We start from the raw sequence: 16,151 nt of genomic DNA, 5'->3' as shown, positions 1-16,151 counted from the left end.
TTTACTCACACCAAGACGTTATAGACTGATGGTGATTTTTTTTTTTTTTTTGAGAGAGAGACAGAGAGATAATTTTAATATTTATTTTTTAGTTTTCGGCGGACACAACATCTTTGTTTGTATGTGGTGCTGAGGATCGAACCCGGGCTGCACCGCACGCCAGGCAAGCGCACTACCGCTTGAGCCACATCCCCAGCCCCTGATGATGATTTCTGATCAGGACAGCACTGTGGTGACAACACTCCCAGCAGGCATACCGCCCAGTCTCCCTCTGCACCCACTTCCCGGAGTGAGATACCCACAGAGCCCAAGTGGTCACTGGGATTCTCAGCTGTGGTCCTTGAGATCTTGCCAGAAGAATCTCATGTGAGGGGCTGAAATTGTGGCTCAGCGGTAGAGCGCTCGCCTAGCATATGCGAGGCCCTGAGTTTGATCCTCAGCACCACATAAAAATAAAATAAAGATGTTGTGTCCAATTACAACTAAAAATTAAAAAAAAAAAAAAGAATCTCATGTGAGTTGCATAGAGTTACAAGCAAGAGTTTACTAGGAAATCTGGAGAGTACAGATTTTCAGGACAGACCAAACAGATCACCTCTGGGAGGCCAACATGATCCCGACAAAGTGAGGACTAGGGTTTTAAGTCCCCTTGTTCTTGCCTCAATTTCTTAGCCACCACCCCCATCAGTTTATTACCCTTTAAATATCTCTCAACAGCAAACTTTCTCTGTATGGGTGTTGATGTCATCATCACAAGGGGTGGTTGGGTGGTGGTGACTTATTTGGTGATAAGGAAGGATCTTGGTGACCTGGTCATTGGAGATAATGCCATCAGATGTGGTCTGGAAACAATAGCTCCCTTAAGTCCCTTTAAGGACTGTAATTAACTCTGGCTGGGGAGGTTCTGAAATTCCAGGCCCCATTTTCCTGAAGCTCCTCTGCTTTAATGAGGTTCCCCATGATTTTAAGTAAAAATTCCCTGAAAAGATTATAATTATCTACTGGTTGGGGAAGGTTGGACATTCTGGTTCTCTCTCTCTTTTTTTTTTTTTTTGGACCACAAATTGAGCTCATGGGCTCTTGACCATGGGCTACATCCCTAGCCCTATTTTGTATTTTCTTTAAAGACAGGATTTCACTGAGTTGGCTTAGTTTTTAGTTGGCTAGCCCTTGCTGGGGCTGGCTTTGAACTCGCAATCTTCGAGTCTCAGCCTCCTGAGCCACTGGAATTACAGGCATGCACCCATGCACCCAGCTTCTCATTCTTATAGTGATTGCCTGTTTTGATATTTGATAAGTTTAAGTTTCCTGAGGTTCTGGTTTTATAACTCATGGATTTTTTTTTTTTTTTTTTTTTCTCTTTGTACTAGGGATTGAACCCAGGGGCACTTTACCAGTGAGCTGCATCACACATGTTTTTACTTATTTATTTTTAAATTTTGAGACAGTGTCTCAAAAAGTTGCTTAGGGTCTTGTTAAGTTGCTGGGGCTGGACTTGAACTTGCAATCCCCCTGCTGCACCCTTCTAAGCTGATACGATAACAGGCGTGCAGGCGCCCAGCTATGACTCATGAATTTTTTTTAATAATTTTTTAGTTGTCAGTGGACCTTTATTTTATTTATTTATATGCAGTGCTGAGAATTGAATCCAGTGCCTCACACATGGTAGGCAGGCACTCTACCCACCTATTCATGGCTGACTAACCTACCTCATAGAGCTGTCCATAGAGTGCTGTGAAATCTCCCCTTCTTCACACCTGTAAAGGCTGCTGCCCACCCTCTTTCTCCTGCATCTGTCTCCTGGATGAATGGCCAGTTTTCTTCTGCCTTTTTTTTTTTTCCCCCCTGCTGTTTGATTCTCACAATCCAGTCTCAGGCCTGGAGCAGCCTCTCTGTTGGCTGCATTTCCTCTGAGTAGTGTGTGTGTATGCTTCTGGGGGCTGAACCCAGGGTTGTTGTACCACTGGGTTGCATTCTGAGCTATTTTTTATTTTGAGACAGGAGCTCGCCAAATTGCCCAGGTTGTTATCAAACTTGCTGGGATTATAAGTGGGCACCATCACTCCTGGCTCAAACTTCATTCTTTTCCCCTCCTTCTGAGTTGAGATTCCTAGAGGTTGCTTCTCCCCAGACTTGTTGCTCTTCCTCCAGAGTGTAATAGGGCCAGCTTTGTGCCTTCAAGGATGTAAAATGAGCTGGCAGGTGCAGGGAGGACCACTGTAGCATAGAGCTTGGGGTTGGGTGGGTTCTTTGTCTCTCAGATTCAAAGAATGAAATCCACAGACACAAATAGTGGAAGGGTGAAAACAAAGTAACAGGAAGAAAGAAGGGGAGGGGTCCCAAGAAAGGCTTGCCAACAGGTTTCTGTTATCTAGGGGGTTATATGAGTCTGTGGAGTTCAGGAAGTTAACCCCAAACCCATTCTTGGCTAAAGCAGTCAGTGTCCAAGAGCTCTTCATGTACCCTTTGTTCTAATCAGGCTACCTAATTGTTGGTGCCTTGTTGGAGGGGATCTGGGCATTAGGCAACAGACCAGACATCTGGGTTGTTTGGGTTCCAGCTAATGGGACCCAATTATCAGTTAGCTTTTCTGCTTACATAGGATGAGGCCTAGCTTGTGTCTATAGTTTCTCAACCCTGCTGCACAGAGACCTGACCTTGAAGGGGCCCAAATTGCCTTTCTGCTTATTTTTACTCTTCCTCCTATATCACCAGGACAAGGCATGTGATTTTCTGGAGTCAACATAACCAGATGTCTGGTCATAAACTTCTTGTACTTAATATTTTTAAAATAACCATATTTTGTTTAAAGAGTGAGCATCTGATCTGCTCCAGGCTTTTTCACATATATCATTTAATGTGATGACAGTGTCACCACCCTAGCCTCATCCTCTTCATAAAAAGTGAAACATGGCCTGCAGGGAGCTGACAGTGGCCCTGCATTGAGGAGAGTGCAGGGCAGTGGCTGTGGAGGTTGGGGTCGGAGAGTGCACCATGCCACATCATTGACTCCAGTATATCTGGGCAGTGGAGGAGGAATGCTTCTGACTGGGAGCTGGACTGCCACGTGGAGTTGTGGTGGGAGTTGTGCAGAAGCATGAGTGGCAGGCTACGGCTAGGCTGGAGGGAGGGGGGGTGCCACAGTCCCACTGACTAGGAGGACTGTGAGCATGGAGAAAGGCATGTGGAGGGGAAGAGTCATGTTTAAGTCATGTCTCCACAATCAGACGTTTGGAAAAGGAGCACTCTCAGCAGGCCCTGTGGGGTACAGTCCTGCTCCTGTTGGTGCTCAACCTGGTGGAATGAGGTCCCAAGTAGGGGTTGAGGTTTAGGGCTCATCTGCCTCTAGCCAGTTATTCAAACCTACAGGGGTGTGGTTGAGGTAGTGGGGAGAAACAGGAGGAAGACTAGGGTCCTAGATATTGTCTTGTAAAGGGCTGAGGGATTCTGGTCCTGCCTGTGCTCATAGAGACACTTGTGACATTCTTTGAGCTGATGGATGTGAGGGCACCCACTCAGCTATGCACCACCAAGATGGCAGCTGCTATAAGGCAAGCAAGACATGCCTCTGCTACACCACTGTGGAAATGCTCCATCGACAGGAAGAAACTGGGTCTCCATGGGGGTCTGCTGGGAATAGAGATTTTGATTTTAACAAATGTAGGGTGTCTCTGTCCTCTGCATTTGCATTGTCGGGGCTGATGCCATCCATGTGCCACACATGTTCACTCCAGCAACCTCAGCAGGGCCTGGGGGTTCTCAAGAACAAATGAGACTAGTGGGCCAGCAGGAGAGAGCCTTGAGGTTCTCAATGTGGATGAGAATGTAGAAAATTTGAGTGAACCTGAATCCTCTGTTTTTAAAAGTGGGTACTCAACTACAGAATAAAAGGCACCTGTGCCTTTTGCTCTCAGGGAAGTTTTGGTGTGTGTGAGGCACAAGTCTTGGAGAGCTCCTTCCTAGGGGGGATGTGTGGGTCTTCTCTCTGTCAAGGGCACAAGCAAGGGACTGTGCTTTCCTTGCCCTGGGCCTACCACCTGGGCAGCTTCTGTCGATAGCTGCACCCTCCCTTTCTCCTCACCTCCAGCAGAGACTTAGGACCACTCCTGAACTCTCTGGCAGTGGTTTCTGGGGAACTCTAAAGGGCGCCTGGAGGACTGGCTGTCATTTAATGACCAGACATCTGGGTTGTCTGGGTTCCAGCTAATGTGACCTGAAGCAGCAGTTGCTTTGCTCAGCAAACACATGAATGGACCTGGATGTTCACAAGCACAGAGATCATCCCTCCTTTGGCCTTTGCTCCTTTTAGAAGAATTTGTTACCATTTGTGAAGATGTTTAAATTATGTAATGCTGATGGTTGGCTCTTCCTGGTGGAATGGCCGCTGTTGTGAGATGATGTGCATTTTCTCTTCCATTTTGCAGATGATGTCTTTCTGCCTAAAGATATCGACCTGGACAGTGTGGATATGGATGAGACCGAGAGGGAAGTGGAATATTTTAAAAGGTAAATGTTAGGACTGAATGTTTAAAACAAAGGTAGCCCTGTGGATGCCGAGCTTGTTTTGTTTCCTCTCTTCTCCTGACCCTCCCCTGGCCTTTCCATGGTGCTAGATGAATTTCATCTGCAAGCCAGCAGCACCGGCCTGTGTCTTTCCCATGCCCCCAGCACTTGCTTACACACTCGGCCCAACTTCACACACCTGTTCACTTCCCATAGCTGTTCAGAGTCTGGTTGGTGGTGGTAGTTCTTATGGTGGGCCTGGACCAGCAGTGGCACACAGGAACCCAGGTCCCTCCCAAGACCTGCTGCATCTGACTGGGAGTGTTTGGGCAGGGGTGTCACCTGCATTTATGAATGCCTTCCAGGTGATCCTTAATGGTTGAATGCACTCATGTGTCCTACATTTAAGGAGAAAAGTAATATTTTAGATATTGGCTGTTTTTTTGATGGCAGTCTATCAGTAATGTTTTATCTACTATGAGAACTATGGGAACAAAAAATTTATTTTAAAGCACTTTATATTTTCTTTGGAATTATACACAAGTAATACAAAGAAGGAGTATGCAATGCAAAAATTGATTAACTCATTCCTAAAATATTGGAGAATTATAAATACTTCTGGAAGTTACATCTAACTTTTGTATAATTTAGTATACATATTAGCAGATGGAGAAAAGCATTCACTAAACTAAACATCCATGCATTATAAAAACTTAACAAATGAGAAGAAAAGGTCCATGAAGGAGGGAAAGGCCTTCAGGAAGTGTCGTGTGTGACAGCAAGAGAGCAAAAGCGTCCTTTCAGGTTGGAGATGCCAACTCTCATTTGTAAATGTCTGAAAAGAAGCAAAGGGGTAAGAGAAGGAAGAAAGTGGCATTATTCTCACATAATAGGATTGTTTGTACAGAACCCAAAAGAAACCATTGATAGATTATTTGAATTAATAAAATAGGTTGGCAAGGGTATTGGATTCAAAGTCAGCAAGCAGTCTCCCTTCTTTAATATCTTTGAAAAAAAAAAAAAACATGTACCTAGGATGATGATGTTCATCTCATTCCATCATCTTTTCTACTCCCATAATCCCTCCCCTTTGCCTAATCCAAAGTTCCTCCACTCCTGGAGGCATTTTTATCTTAGAACAAACAAAAGTTTTAGAGAAACTACCTCTCTCCACCTGCTCCCACAGAAGCAGGCAAGACCTAAGCTGAGGTTTTGTGGGCAAAGGTTCTGGGGAGGCTTTGGCCTGGGTTTTCTATTACTAAACCTCTGTGCCCTGAGTATTGGGCAAGAGCACCTGGGAACAGAGATAGGAACTGAAGGTATGGCTGAAAGCCAGGTGTGGTGGCTAATGCAGGAGGATCAGTTGAGCCTACAAGTTCAGTATCATCCTGGGTAACAGCAAGACCCTGTCCCCCAAAAAAACAAGCAAACAGGCCTGTGGTTGCCTCACATGCATGAGGTATTGGCTTTGATCCTCAGCACCACATTAAAAAAAAAAAAAAAGATATTATGTCCATTTACAACTAAAAAATTTTTTTTAAATACATGGTTGCAATTCAAGTGGCAGGGAAGGTGGTTTACCCTGGGGCTGGGTTTGGGGAGCAAGGGATGGAGTAGGGCTACATTTTGGATATAGGAAGAACCTCAGAGGGAAGTTTTCCCAAGGTAGCCTGCAAGATTCTTGTGCATTAAAATCATGCATGACTTCATTCATAAACAGACACCCCAGACTTGGGAAAAACAAGAGAAATATAATGGTTAAAATCAAGAATAAAGTAGAGCTAAACACAGTGATATATACCTATAATCCCAGCTACTTGGGAGGCTGAGGCAGGAAGATCACAAGTTTGAAGGACTGGGGATGTATCTCAGTGGTAAAGTACTCTGAGTTCCATCCCTAGTACCAAAAAAAAAAAAAAAAAAAAAAATCAATACATAGATACATAGATGACACAAACAGGTTAGACAGTGTTACAAAAGGAATTAATGAACTAGAAAACATCTGAAAAATGTACTCAGAATGTAAGCAGGGCACAGTGGTGCACACTCAGAGTCTGAAGAAAGAGGATCACAAGTTCAAAGCCAGCCTCAGCAATGGTGAGGCACTAAGCAACTCATTGAGACCCTGTCTCTAAATAAAGTACAAAATAGGGCTGGGGAAGTGGCTCAGTGACAGAGTGCCCCTGAGTTCAATCCCCAGTACCAAAAACAATGTACCCAGAAGGCATTGAAATGTTTAGAAAATACGAAAGAGAGGTTGAAACTAAGTAAGTCTAACCAAAAATACTTAATATACAACATCAGCCCAAGAAAAGTATTAAAATCATGAACCAGGAATTTCTGAGGAGATGAAACCTTCAACTGCAAATCTTTCCGGCAGAAAAGAAGGTAGGGAATATGTGCATACTTTCAAAGAACAGATCAGCCAGTCTCTGAAACAAACTACCAGAGAATTAAGCAGAGCACACCTACAAGAGAATGTGCCCTACTTTGTTTTATGTGGCAAGTAAAATTTCAGTACAAAATCTGCCAAAAAATAATACCAGGGAACAAAAAAGAAAATTTATAGGTTTGTCTAACTTGTGAATAATGATTACAGAAATCCTAAGGAAAATACTCTCATTCCAAATCCAACAGTGTGTTTTCTAAAACAGTGTGCCACGGTCAGTTGGGCTTAGCCCAGGAGTGCAGAGGGAGTTTCATATTCAAACACCCATTCACTATTTGCTACATTGATATATTCAAGGAGAGCTGTTTAATAGATTCAGAAAAGGCATTTGACAAAATTTCAGCACCCGTTTGTAATTAACATGGAAAATAAAAAATAGAAAGCTAGCAATAGAGCTGCAATATTAAATAGAAAGGTAACAGACTAACTTGAGTAAGTGATTTGCTAAAAGAGAAGAAAAAGAAACCTGTATGCAGTAGTTTCCTAAAGGGAAAGAATGTGGAAGCATGTGCAGAACAGAGATGCTCTCTTATTACTACTTGAATTCCTGGCCAGCACAGTAAGACAGGAAAAGAAATTGAAGACTGAGAAGTGGAAAGGAAGAAATAAAACTCTCTTATAGTTGCTCTAGTTGTCTGCATAGTACATGCAAAAAAGAACATACAGCTTGGGCTGGCTGTGTAGGAGAAGCACAGAAGTTATTTGGTATTCTCTATGCCATTAATAAGTAGAAGATGCAGCTACAAAAAAAGACAGCATTTATAATAACACCACCATCTCTGCAGGACCCATGAATAAAGCTAACAAAAGTTGTATGGGACTTGTGCACAGAAGCCTGGAACTTTACTGAAAAATAATAAAGACCTAAACCACAGACCGTTTTCAAAGACAGGAAAAGTTTCTGTAAAGCTATTGAGTTTCCAGTCTGTAGATACAAGCATAGTTTTGTGGAACTTGTTAAAAGAAGAAATTGTGATAGTCACACAGTAGAATGCTGCATAGCAACAAAGAGAAGCAAACTGGAGCTACCACCTAAGTGGCCTGTGCACCTACTGCTGTGCAGCTCCAGCACACTGAGTAGCTGGATTGCAGGTATGTCCGCTTTACCTACCTCCTCTCTCGGGGGTATCTGCCTGAGAGGACCATAGGCCTGTGCCCACACACAGCCTTGGTCACACTTTATTTATAATAACCAAAAACTGGGACCAGCCCAAACATCTTTCAGAAGGAGGATGGGTGCCTGGTGCATTTCCCAGTAGAACACTCAGCAATGAGTAGGAGCCACTGCTAGTGCCACATGAAGGCAAATAGGGAGGTGTATCCAGACCAGCTTGCTGTGTGACAGAAGGCATGCTATGAGGTTCCATTGGTGTGGAATTCCAGAAAATACAGTTTCACCCAGTAACAGACAACATATTGTTACTAGCCTAGACAAAGCAGGAGGGTAGGGAATATGAGAGTTTTGTAGAAATAATGGATATATTTGTTAGCATTTATTAGCTCTGTACTAACTGTGCAGTTTTTTTATTGCACATAAATCATACCACAGTAGATTTAAATCATACCACAGTAGATTTTATTATGAAGTATCTTGTTCAGAGGTGCATACATGTGTGTTAAAACTATAAAGAAAAGAAAGGAAGTTATGACCATAAAAAGTCAGAATGATTACTTCTGAGTGAGGAAGGTAGGCTGTGGCCTACAAAGGCATTGGGGAACATCCCCTGGCTGCTGGCAGTGTTTGTGGGGGCTCTTTGATGCACAGTGTTTGTTTTGTACTTATTCTTTATTATGTATTTGTTTTGTTTACCCTTCTATATGTGTTTCATTTTATCCCCCCCCCCAAAAAAAAAAAAATGGAGGAATAGAATAGGGACAAGAAAGACCACTTTTCCTGCAGAGCGTAAAGACTTAGAAAGTCTTGGCTTTTAAAATAGTGATAAAATTGATAGGGAATATGGAGCCTTGAAACATCCCTGTGAAAATAGGTTGCTGTGGAAATGAAGGAATATTCATAGATGGTAGTTAGTTACCCAAATGGGAAAAACAAGAGATTGGAACCCTACCCCACACCGTGCTCAGGTCAACTCTGGATGGTTTAAAATTTTAAATGTCAAAAGCAAACCTTTTGACTGGGATGTAGCTCAGTAGTAGATGGAGTGCTTAGAATGTGCGATGACTTAGGTTTGATCAGCAGCACCAAAAAAAGAAAAGAAAAAGGCAAACCTCTTAATTTGTAATTGAGAAAATAAAGGTGAATATATTTCTGATCTCAGAGTAGGGAAACATTTCTTAAAAACACAAACCATAAAATACCACAGTGGTATGTTCCTGTAGGCCCAGCCACTCAGGAAGCTGAGGCAGGAGAACTGCTTGAACCCAAGAGTTTGAGGTCAGCCTAGGTGACAAAGTGAGACCCTGTCTCAAAATGGAGTGGAATGTGAAGTGGCTCGGGTTGTAGCCCAGTGGTAGAGCATGTGCTTTGCATTGTGCAAATCTGAGGTTCAGTCCCCAGCACTGATAAATTATACTACTTAAAGGCTGAGGAGTCGCCTTAAAGTGTCTGTAGCACATCACAAGGAATGGTATCAGGAAGTATAAACATTATAGAACAGAGAAAAAAGACAAACCTGTTGGAAACCAGTAGGCTCCCAGAGCATACATGCAGTCAGGCAAGCACAGGGATGTCTCATCCTGTCCAGGAAAGTGCTGTGACCTCATCACTGTAGCCAGCGAGTGGCCTCCATCTCTGGTGGGGGGCGGGGGGAGGGCAGCCTGGAGCCATGCAAATCCTTACTCTGCTCCCAGGAGTATAAACTAAGTAAATCACTTGGGAAAAGAGTTGGACAGCCAGGCACAGTGGTGCACGGCAGTAATCCCAGCAGTTCAGGAGGCTGAAGTAGGAGGATTGCAAGTTCAGAGCCAGCCTCAGCAACTCAGTGAGACCCTGTCTCTAAATAAAATGCAAAAAGGAGGCTTGAGGATGTGGCTTAGTGCTAAAGTGCCCCTGAGTTCAGGCCCCGTACAAAACAAAAAAAAAAGGGCAGAATCTGGTGAAACTGAAGTGTATGTCCCACGTGACCCAACAGGCAGCTCCACAGCTTCTACACCTCAAGGGGCTCCTGGACTCGCACCCCAGGAAGCACAAGAGCAAGCTGAGCAGCATCATCATCCAGCAACAGAACGGGCAGGCTCATGGAGGAAGTTCACAGAGTGTGCTGAGTGGAAGAGGCACTAAGAAGACATCCACCCAGGACGTTCCCATCTCTAGAAGCTCACAAACCCTCACGATCAAGCTGCTATGAGAGAGGCTAATCACACAAATGCCAGAACAGTGACTGCACCCCTGGGAGAGGGCAGCAGGGCACTGGGGGCAGTCACTTGGGTCACGCTGCATCCTAGTGACCTTGTGTGCCTATTTTTTGTGCCTGGTACCGGCATGCAGTCTAGAGTTGATGCAGGCCTGATGGGGAGGCAGTACAGTCTGGTCTCACCGGGCCCAGGGTCCTTGGGGAACAGCTTGGGTTTACTGCGCAGAATTTAGATACCCATTGGAAGCCTTGGTGTGGCTTAGATTAGGGTTTTTCATTGATTTGCTTTGAACCGGGATGTGATTTCTTTTTTTGAGTATTTTAATTGCTATGTAGAGAACGGAATGGCGGGGGGTGGGGGTGTCACACTAATGGAGACGATCTGGAAGCACTTGCCATTTGAAGGAGACAGTAGAAGCAGAAGTAGAAGTTTCCAGAAAGTTTAGAAGTTTACATCACATACACAAGGCTTGACCTGCTGTGGCCAGGGAGAAGGATTCTTGGATTCTGAGAGATGGCACCACCCTTCCCTAGTAGACCTCAGCTTTCCCTCTACATGGGCAGAGACCACTGGCCAGCAACACACAGTTGGGGACACACAAATGTCTACGGTTAAATGATTTAACCACAATTTAAGCAAATTCCATTTGTCCATTGAATGAGAGACACCACCACCATTCTCCTGTTTCACTTTCAGATCTGCTACCTAAGTTAGAGTTGGAATGATGAGAACTGCAAAATTACACAAGGGTTTTAAACAAAAGAAAATGTTCTTTACTTCATTTAATACGAAGTTGGCTCTTGCTGCCTGGGAAATGAGGCCAAGTATAGACTTTCTCAAAAGCTGTTTAGTATGCAATGTTTATGGACCAGAGCACAGTGAGCCTAGAGGCTGGCCTGAGTCTGTGCAGGGGACATGTCCTCTGAGACAGGAGTGCAGGGTAGAGTGCTGTAACCCTGTCTCGCTGTCATGAGTCCTCGTGACAGTGTGAATTCCTGAGTAAGTTAAGACAGGCAGAGATCCCAGCATTGTCCTTAGTTTAGGTTATGTGCCAGCCCCAGCCCCACATGAAAATTTTGTGACACATGAAAATTATACAAAGCACAACTTTACTCTTTGTGTGAATAGAACTTTGCTGGTGTTCATCTGTGCTCACTTGCTGCCCACTGCTGTTGGGCTGTTGTGGAGGGTGTGCACTTGTCACGACTGCTGGCCTGTCACAGAACACATGGGTCAACCCCGACAATCCTTGATAGCTGTGGCCTCAGGCTTGCCGTGGAGCCCTTCCCAGCAGTTCATGTGGGCAAGGCTCAGGCAGAGCTGCTTCCATCTGCCCTCCCAGCTATGGATAGCTGTGGCTGTCCCCTTGCCTGCCCAGCTACAAGGACTGAGATATGGAGCTAGCTGGTGGCTTCTTTCCTGTCCTCATGGGGAGCTTAGGCCACACACGAGAGCCTGCAGGGCATGTGTTAACACAGCCCGCTCCCTGCCAACCAGTGCCAGAATTGCCACCCTGGAGTCCTGCCTCAAGACATCTTCCAGTCCCGTCATCCTCCCATCAGCCCTGCCAGTCTTGTCTGAGGAGCACGGTTGCAAACCCCACTCCCACCCTGCCCAGCTGCTGCCAAACTGTCACCTGCTCCCCAGGAAGCTGTATCTGAAGTAGTAGCCTTTGGATTAAGGAAGTAGTGACCCTCCCAGCCCTTTGTCCTTATCCTTGCCATAGCCACATCAAGAAGGACAGGGTGCTAGCCAATGGCAGCTGTTCTTAGATGAGCCAGTGAGCACCTTCCCGTGAGGAAGCTGAAGGAGGCCTGTATCCCTTAACAGTGCTGCCTCTGCCTTCCCCCATGTGGAGCCAGCTACTTTCTGAAGGAACCCTGGTTGTTCCTGGAGCATGAGGTGGAAAACAAAAATCACCAGAGACCACACAGGCCATGTGGTCAGTGTCCTGAAAATGGGGCCCCTGCCTCCCATTCTCCAGGGCAAGGAGGGAGTCCTGGGCTTCAGATCCCACTCCCTGACTCACACCCACCTCCAGTGAGTTTCTGGCAAGATTGGGGCTGACAAGGTTGGCCAGGCCCCAGCCTGGGTGGGGGCTGCCTCCTTCATCAGCCTCTTGTCTTTGCAGGTTCTGCTTGGACTCCGCTAGACAGACCCGACAGAGACTATCCATCAACTGGTCCAACTTTAGCTTGAAAAAAGCCACTTTTGCTGCCCACTGAACAAAGACCACATGGAGAGGGACACGCGGGAGGAGGCCAGGCTGTGCCACCTCAAGAGCTGAGCCCCTCGCCGGCCCCCCAGAGCTGCCGTGTCCACCCAGGGCAGGGCAGGGTGGGGCGCCGCAGCCTGAGACCCAGACCGAGAACTTGCTGCTCGACCCGCGTTGTAGCTCGTGTGCGTGTAGTCTGTGAGTGAGACTTCTTTGATTGTAGCTCTGTGCAGTCGGATTGGAACAGTAGTTCCTGCCAGTTCCTCCCACCACCGCGGCCTCAGAGGTGTGGGCCATGGCCAGAGATGAGTGCAGCATACGCGTGCTCCGTTGCCTCTGCATCGCGCCCATCCTGATGTCTGTCCCGCTGGGTGTCGCCATCCCTCAGCTCCCATGTGCCCTGCGTCCCATCAAGGCGGGCTGGGCGGGCAGGCCTCCGTTCTTCATGATCTACTGTTTCCAAGTGTACACGTTGCACTGTTTGTGTTTGATCCCCTGACTCGTAGCCAGCTTGTGTAAGACCCCTTGCAGAATGAGAACGTTAAAAACAAGAAATCCACCCAGTACTCACACCATCACGTCTGTTCTAGAGCGTGCGACCGTACTGACACGGAGGCCTGCCTGGCTACTTTTTAACATATTGTTAAGTAATATTAAAATCATGTCTTTCTTTTTGAAAGATGGAATACATTAGTACAGCAGGAGACCCAGTCTGGTTGCTTTCTGCTTTGGGGGGGGTGGGGTGGACGTGGTGGGAAGTGACAAGTGGGTGATGTGTCTCCCCGGGAGCCAGGGCTGATGTCAGCTTAGGGCTCCTGGTGCCCTCATGGACCTCCATGTGCTGGGCTGGCCCAAGCACCAGGACAGAGCAGTCAGCAGGAGACACAACCACTGGATCATCACAGCTTCACGTGGACATGCCAAGAAGCCACAAGACTGGGTGGGCAGGCTCAGCAGTTCACCTGAGGGACAAGGGCGTGTTGGATTAACCCTCAGCAGCTTCATTGAGATCAGAGGCCCCTGCAGCACAGAGCAGAGGGTCAGCAGGGCAGGGTCACGTGTGGCCTTTAGGCAGGTTCCCATCTACACTTTGGAAAGGTTGTGATCTAGACTAAAAAGATAAATTATATTCGACTGGGTATATACATTGATAACAAAGTGAGTAGTATTTAAAATGAAAAAGGAATCCCAGCTTGTCCCTTTCTTCTGAGATCTCTTTAGGCAATTTGCAGAACACCCACATGGAGCTGCCACCTGGTTGCTGTCTAACGTCCATATCCTCCTAGAGCACTGCTTAGCTCCCTCGTCTCCCAATCTCTTGGCATCTGGAGGTCAGAGGGCTGGGAGAGGCAGGCCAAGGCAGGGCTGCTGTGGTCAACAAAGCCAGGAGCTGGCTACAAAGCTCCTGCACCAAGGTGACTTGACAGCCCAGAGGGAGCTGGTTTGTGGGACAATAGGGTCGGGGCCAGCTGGGGGGGCTGCAGGTCCTGGCAACTCTGGGGACTGCACCAGGAAGTGGGTGGATAGTCAGAGGAGGTACAGAATTGGGAGTTTTCCTTTGTTTATTTTGTTTTATTTTTTCCAGGTGGGAGGAAGAACAACACATCCCTTTGTTCATAGGATGGTTCAGCGAAGGGAGAAACAGGCTGGGCTGTGACCACGGCAGGAGAGTGCCCTTGAGAGGGCAGGGACCCTGATGCAGTCCCTCAGGGATGCCGGCTTCATCTCCTGGCTGAGGTGGGGGCTGAGTAGGGGCCAAGGGCTAGGGTCTGTACGCATGTGGGAAACCCTAAATCCTGCCTGCCCAGGCCTGTTCTCCCTGTGGACAGTCTTGAAGCTGTGCTGGGAGCCAGTCCCACCTCTGGGCCTCAACTTACTCATCTGTCCAGTAGAGCCATGCCAGCTGCTAAGAAGAACCACAGGGTCCCCAGCTGTGATATCAGGAACTGTTGGGAACATGAGTGGTAAAGGGATTCCTGGGTACCCCAACAAGGACCCTCACACTGAGGCCTAGAGGTAATTCAAATTCCAGTCCTGAGCCCAACTCCTGAGCATTCGTCGAGGTATAGTAGTCAACTGCAGCCTCCCCTGCTCCCATTTCACCAGCCTTCAGCCTGCCCACCAACATCTGTTCCCCGAGCCCTCGGACTTCCTGGCCCCTGCTGTTCCTCCACCAGGAACAACTGTCCCGTTTCCCTGGAGGTCACTCACCCTTCAAGACCGTCCATGTGGTTCTTTGGGTTTTTCTTCAAGAGGGTACTGGTCAACAGTGCTTATCCTCAGGAACAAAACGAAATAGAGGATGGAACCAACTTGAGGGGACAGAGGAGAGGGAGGAGGGCTCCTGAGGACAGTCCTTCCATGACACAGCATGGCCTGGTGATCTGTCCCACCCATTGTGCCACTTACATATGAGGGACTAAGACCCGAGGTGTGTATGCTGCCTAGGGCAGCTGCAGACAGCCCCAGTGTTGCTGTCCTCATCAGAGCTCAGGCCTAGGGCTGTACCTGTTCTTGATGAGATCAGTCCCCACTGGGTAGCCTGATGTTTTTGACTCTTCCCACAATATCACTAATCGTGAAATGAAATAAAATAACAATAGCTAGAAAAGACCCTACCAGTGGAAAAAATTTTTATTGAACTTTTTAACTTTCATACTCATTCCATTAAAACGAAACGAGCCAGGTCAGTGACACCTGAGGTCCTAGCACTCAGGAGGCTGAGGCCAAGGATCCCTTGAGCTCAGAAATTCAAGACCAGCCTGGCAACATAGATCCTGTCTCAGAAGACAATGTCAACAACAAAAATTAAAATCAAAATGAATTTAATGATACCAGAAAAGATTACTGCTTTTTTGTTAATTTGGGGAGGCGATTTTTATTGTTTGGTTGTTTTTATACTAGAGATTGAACCCAGGACCTTGAGCATGCTAGTCAGCTGTTCAACCTCTGAGTGGCATCAGCTACATCCCTAGCTCTTCTATGTTGCCCAGGCTGATCTTCAACTCATGGACCAAAGTGATCCTCCCAAGTGGGAGAATGTGCACCACTATGTCTAACAATATATTTATAAAAGGGAGTAGTAAAAAATTGACTTTTTTTTTTTGGTAGTGTTAGAGATTGAACCCAGGAGCATTGTACCACTGAGCTGTGTCCCCAGCTCCCCCCCACACCTTTTTTTTTTTTTTTTTTTTTTTTAAAGAAACAGTTCTCACTGAATTGCAGATACTGGCATTGAATTTGCAATCTTCTGCCTCAGCCTCCAAAGTCACTGGGATTACAAGTGTACACCACTATACCTGGCTAGTTCACTGTTAACAACAAAAACTTACCATGTCATCATCCAGGATGACAGGTTAAAGTGCCTCAAGTTCTGGCTCTTCATCTACAGTCAGTAGCATTATTTAGGACCCACTACTGAAATGCAAGAATAAGCAAGCATTCAGGAGTGTGCATCATGAACTACACAAGGAGAGTCAAGGCAATAGGAATTATCAGTAACTTCTTGCAAGCACACCTGTGGCTGAGTGGGTCAGGAAACACCTGTGTAACCAGGAGCCTCCAGATAGTTCTTGGTGGCAAATACATTAGGTTCCAGGATGAGTGAATGGAGGGACCAATGGCATTCCAACAGCATAGTAGTAGTCCTTAAGAGAAGGCAAGACAGGTAAG

General features: G+C 46.4%; 1 protein-coding gene across 7 annotated transcripts in view; it reads left to right on the top strand.

The window, feature by feature from the left end:
- Nucleotides 1-15,668, top strand: part of Fam193a (family with sequence similarity 193 member A) — a 149,366-nt gene extending 133,698 nt beyond the window's left edge. For 4 of the 7 annotated variants that reach the window (XM_046423623.2, XM_058572474.1, XM_058572473.1 and 1 more), the window contains 2 exons: nt 4,425-4,506; nt 12,396-13,183. In XM_046423623.2, coding sequence (XP_046279579.1) covers nt 4,425-4,506; nt 12,396-12,489 — 176 coding nt within the window. In that variant the 3' untranslated portion in view covers nt 12,490-13,183. Of the gene's footprint in view, nt 1-4,424; nt 4,507-10,041; nt 13,184-13,700; nt 13,895-14,064 lie in introns of those variants that run through there. The other 3 variants (XR_009224845.1, XR_009224846.1, XM_058572475.1) reach the window with 3 other exon arrangements.
- The last annotated feature ends 483 nt before the right edge of the window (nt 15,669-16,151 follow it).

Source organism: Marmota monax, unplaced genomic scaffold (genome assembly GCF_021218885.2).
Source record: "Marmota monax isolate L192 unplaced genomic scaffold, Marmota_monax_Labrador192_F-V1.1 WCK01_AAM20220418_F8-fsc00009, whole genome shotgun sequence".
In the NCBI taxonomy this organism is placed as follows: Eukaryota; Metazoa; Chordata; class Mammalia; order Rodentia; family Sciuridae; genus Marmota; species Marmota monax.
This window is presented reverse-complemented; position numbering and strand designations above follow the sequence as displayed.